Source organism: Orycteropus afer, unplaced genomic scaffold (genome assembly GCF_000298275.1).
Source record: "Orycteropus afer afer isolate SDZICR_OR568_19922 unplaced genomic scaffold, OryAfe1.0 scaffold00104, whole genome shotgun sequence".
In the NCBI taxonomy this organism is placed as follows: domain Eukaryota; kingdom Metazoa; phylum Chordata; class Mammalia; order Tubulidentata; family Orycteropodidae; genus Orycteropus; species Orycteropus afer.
The window spans coordinates 8,400,071-8,405,538 of record NW_006921691.1 but is presented as its reverse complement, the minus strand read 5'-3'; the positions used below and the strand labels follow the sequence as shown (position 1 = coordinate 8,405,538).

General features: G+C 42.8%; 1 protein-coding gene across 1 annotated transcript in view; it reads right to left on the bottom strand.

Annotated features, from left to right (window-relative positions):
• Positions 1-401: 401 nt before the first annotated feature.
• The window catches only part of ANKDD1B (ankyrin repeat and death domain containing 1B), a 102,873-nt gene continuing 97,806 nt past the window's right edge, over positions 402-5,468 (bottom strand). Inside the window, 2 exon segments of the mRNA XM_007943372.1 lie at positions 402-458; positions 1,914-2,053. Of these exon segments, the coding sequence (XP_007941563.1) occupies positions 402-458; positions 1,914-2,053 (197 nt within the window).

The window sequence follows — 5,468 nt, the reverse complement described above, 5'->3', positions numbered from 1 at the left end:
ACCAAAGAGCTGAGAACTTTAATATTATTGTGCCCAAAGTTTTGCCACAGCTCATAAGTGGCAAAACTATTCAAAAGCATGTCTGTCCTAAAATCCTTAATTTTTCCATATGCTGCCCCCATCTCATTTTCAAAACCCTCCTAGATTATGCTCTTATGTTTGTTGCATCAAATGACAGAAATGAGAACATGATGTACAACTTGCCTTAATAAGCAAAACCAGAAAGGATAGTCAGCTTTTCAATTCAGTGGTTGGAAAGGATAAGGGAATTACTCTTTTTTCATCTGCTAGAAGATCCTGCATAGTTGAGAGGAAAATCAATACCACTTCTAGATCTTCATGGCATTAAAGAACTGCATGCTGAATGGAAAACCGTTTGAATACAATTTCTCTTTAGGCATTTATGAAACTGCACATTTCTTGGAGCTTGAGTCAGTTTTGCTTTTGAATTGATGGATCTTTTCTGGACATAAAAAAAATAGAATAACGCTTATTGTTAATAGGTAACATTCATTATATACTTAACTGTGTACCAGGCGCTACTGACTCATTTAATCCCACAACAGCCCTTTGCAGCAGACACCTGTATTTTCTTCCCTAGTTACTAAATAAGATTACTGGCACAGTGAGGTTCTATAACTTGCCCATGATCACAGAGCTGCTCAGTGTTGGACTTCAGACATGAACCCACACAGTCTTGCTCTGAATCACATACCCTTTACTACTTCAGTGGACTGCCTCTTAGACTTCCCTGAAAGCTTCTATGGGCACTCTTTTATAATAAAAAATAAATTCCAAGTTGAGGTGACAACCCCAGTGTTATGAGGATAGTGTCACAGAAGGTAAATATCATCCATGCGGGCTATTCCTTTCACATACTACTGCTTGAAACAATAGTGGATCAGTGATCTGATCCATGTATTCAGGTTACCAGCTTCAGGTAAAACTACACCAGTGAAAATAATGGCAGATAGCCCTACATTTTGCTTAATGGTTATTATTAAATGAGAGTTATAGCAGTGTCTAATTTATTGATAGGAGATCTAGTAGTGTAGAGCCTAAGGCACTTGACTGCTAACCAGAAGGTTGGTGGTTCAAACCCACCAGCCACTCCTTGGAAGGAAGCTTGGGCAATCTACTTTCGTCGTGATACTGCCTCAGAAACCCAAGGAGTGGTTGCTATGAGTCAGGTCTGACTTGACAGCACATAACAACAACAATTTATTGATATTTCAAAGCATCTTTCCCACTAATATAGTCTATTAGTAGAGTAGGTTTCAGCAATAGCCTCAGTTGGCAAAGTAAGAGCTAATCTGGCCTTTCCTCTCAAACTACAGATAACATATTTTCAAGAACTTGCAGAGTTTGGGGAAATATGGTGGTGTAGTGCCAATGGCATTTGACTGCTAACCAGAAGGCTGGTGGTTCAAACCCACCAGTCACTGGACAATCTACTTCCATAGAGATACTGCCTCAGAAATGCAAGGAGGGGTCACTGTGAGTCGGACTCCACGGCAGTGAGTTTGATGTTTTCTTTGGTTTTGCAGTTTCCCAACAGGGACATGATGGCATTTTGAGCAAGACAATTCTTACTTTTGGGGAACTTATCCTATAACCTTACAAGATGGTTTAGCATTCCTTGTCCCACCCATACATATAAGCAAAAATATTCTTCAAATGACTTATAGGGGAATAGCTCTGAGAAATGCCAGGCTACACTGTGACCAGTACTGACAAGGTCACTCACTAAGAACCTGCTTGCATCTTATAAACCCCTTCCATGACTTCAGATCCTGTATGAGCCAGAGTTAACACCAAGCTGGTACTACTGTTTGCTCAAAGTTGGTATTATTTCTGTTGACCATCCCCTGCCATTTTAAGGAAGAAGGAGTTGATAGCTGTTTGTTGAAAACTAACTTATCAGCTAGTTCTGGGAAACCTGCAAGTCTCAGCTCTTCATAGAAGTGCTTGACTGGATTGACCTGCGTCATCAGGATCCCATGCAGCCAGATGAGCAGAGCTCTGTGTCCTTGTTCACGGAAGCTTTCATTTCCTAGCCAAGCACAAAAGGTCAGAGGTAAGACAGCATGAGCTGATGTCCCTTTGTAACGATGGTCTTGATTCTAACTAAAATTTCTGTATAACTATGGTTGCAAAAACATTCAACTGTGTGGGTCATAGCAAATTATGGATAACATTCAGAAAAATGGGAATTCCAGAACACTTAATTGTGCTCATGAGGAATCTGTACATAAAGCAGAAGGCTGTCGTTTGAACAGAAAAAGGGGATACTGCATGGTTTAATATCAGGAAGGTAGTGTGTCGGGATTGTATCCTTTCACCATATTTAATTAAATCTGCATGCTGAGCAAATAATCTGACAAGCTGAACTATATGAAGAAGAACATGGCATCAGGATTGGAGGAAGGCTCATTAACAACCTGGGATATGCAGATGATACAACTTTGCTTGCTGAAAGTGAAGATGACTTGAAACACTTATTGATGAAGATAAAAGACTAATTACAGTCTGCAGTATGTTTTACACTTCAGCATAAAGAAAACAAAAATCCTCACAACTGGACCAATAAGCAGCATTGCGATAAATGGAGAAAAGATTGAAGTTGTCAAAGATTTCATATTACTTGGATCCACAATCAACACCAATGGAAGCAGTAGTCAAGAAATCAGTTGACATATTGCACTGGGCAAATGTGCTGCAAAAGACCTCTTTCAAGTGCTAAAGAGCAAAGATGTCTCATTAAGACTGAAGTGCACCTCATATGCATGCGAGAGCTGAACAATGAATAAGGAAGACTGAAGAAGAGTTGATGCTTTTAAGTTGTAGTGTTGGAGAATACTGAAAGTACCATAGACTCCCAGAAGGAATAAATCTGTCCTGGAAGAAGTGTAGCCAGAGTGCTCCCTGGAAGAAACAATGGCCAGACTTCATCGCACCTCTGGTCATGCTGTCAGAAGGAATCATTCCCTGGAGAAGAATATCATGTTTGGTGAAATGGAGGGTCAGAAAAAAGGGGAAGACCCTCAATGAGCTGGATTGACACAGTGGCTGCAACGATGGGCTCAGGTATAGCAGGGATTGTAAGGATGGTGCAGAACTGGGTAGTGTTTCGTTCTGTTGTACATGGGGTTGCTATGAGTCGTAGCCGAGTCAACTGCACCTAACAACAACATGGTTGCACATTCATTTCTCTTCTGATAGCTGTTAGATAAAAATGCCCAGTGGATGAAAGCCCTTCTAACTCACATCACTGGTGTTTCTTTAAAATGACTCACGTTTGGACTCACTACAGCCCTTACTGTGCACTTTCTCTGCTTTCCACAGACCCAAAGATTTAACAGGTACGTTCCTGCCCTGTGCTCATGTGCAATCTGAGTGAGATTTGGAGCTTTTCCATAGTGTTCAGGTAGCACTGCTATAGACTTATTGTTGTTGTTATGTGCCACGGAGTCGGACCCGACTCATAGCGACCCCTCCTTGGGTTTCCGAGGCAGTATCACTACGGAAGTAGATTGCCCAACCTTCCTTTCAAGGAGTGGCTGGTGGGTTTGAACCACCAGCCTTCTGGTTAGCAGTCAAGTGCCTTAGGCACTAAGCTAGTACTTTCTAAACTTTAAAGTGCACATTTCACCTAAGGATTTTGTTAAAATGCAGATTCTGATTTAGTAGGCCTGCGGTGGGGCCTGAGAATCTGCATATCTGACGAGCTCTCAGGTGATGCTGCTACTGCTGGTCTGTAAACCACACTGAGTAGCATGTTGTTGTTAGGTCTGCCATCCAGTTTCAAGGGAAATATGTTGATTGAAGTCTGCATTCCCCTTGTCAGGGTTATTCATTCAGTAAATCTAACTAGGTGTTGGTTCAGGGTTGGAATATGGAGGGGTTTGGGTTCTCAGGTGGTGCTGTAACAGAAATATCACAAGTGGATGGTTTAAATACAGGAATTTATTCTCTTTCAGTTCAGGAAGGTAGAAGTCTGAATTCAGAGTACTGGCTCTAGGAGCTGAGTGAAGACCCCACCACCTTGGGCTTTAGCTCAGCCTCTTCTTCCAGGCCCACTGGAAGCTTCTTGTAACTCAGGCAGCTGCTGGCTGCTAAGGCTGACAAAGCCAAGGTTGGCAAGTAGAATGGCACAATCCCAAGGTCAACAGGCACACAGGAGACCCCTGGATCAAGTCCAGGAAAAATCACAAGATCGGCAGGCAACATGGCAGGCCAAGATTTGGCCAAACACAGGGTCCAGTTGTGCCAAAAAGCTAGAGACTTTTCCCAAAGCTTCTCCTTACACACTGGAAACGGACCACACCCCAAAGGCAGCTCCCTTTCCACTGATTAATGTCTCACAGCAGATTCCACCATGGAGGTGATTGCAGTCCCGTCATGGGAAGTAACTACATCCAGCTGCCAAGCCACCCAGGACCACAGCCCAGCCAAGCAAGTTGGCACACAACCTTAACTACCACAGGAGGTTAGAAGCCATTGTCACTCCTGACAGGAGTTCACAAACAACAGGCCCAGGACTTTATCAAAGTGTATTCAGGAGCAGAGAGATGCCATGAAAAGGAGAACCTAAGCTGGAGTTGGGGGGGAGGGGGTGACTGCCTGCACAAAGGATGTTCTCCTAGGCAAATGTCTTATTCATAGCAAGGTCTCAAACCCCTGCTGAGAATTTCTATATCCCTCTAAGACAAACTGAATCAGAATCTACATTTTTACAAGATCCCCAGGTGACTCTTATGGTATACATAAGATTTACTTAGTGATCTATAAATATCACCAGGGGATCTTGTTAAACTGTAGACACTGATTCAATATGTGTGTGTGGGGGGGGGTACAAATTCTCAGCAGAGTCGACCCTGAATGAACCGGTTCGAAGCCCTGATTTCTAGTGCCTCCTAATCCTGCTTCTGCCAAACTAACTTTTCTTAAATACCATCATCAATATGTTACTCCTTTGCTCAAAAGCCTACAAACATCCTAGTGCCAGTGGCATTACCATGGATTACAATATAATTAGATCATAAATGTTATCACCCCAACTAGATTGTAAAGCCCTTCAAACATGCACCATGGCTTAGAGGGCTGATGTAGCCCTCATCTGGCAGACATAAGCACACACTATGCACTTGACAAATGTTGGACTGAAAATACACTATAGAGAGAATCATAATGTTCAGGATGCTTAGCAGCATCTTTGAGGAGGACCCATTCTTCTCGCGGGGCAAGATGGCGGACTAGGCAGAAGGATTGCACAGACCCTCTTCAACAAAGGAAAGGGAAACCAATTAACACAGATACAGAAGATAATCTTGGACCACTGAGCCTTGAAGGAAAGGATGCAGATTTGGACTGAACCCCAACTAGCAGAAGAATTTGCGTGAAAATACCAAAAAAAAGGAGACCTACGGAGCTGCGGTCTGACAGCGAACTGAGTGACCCTGACGATA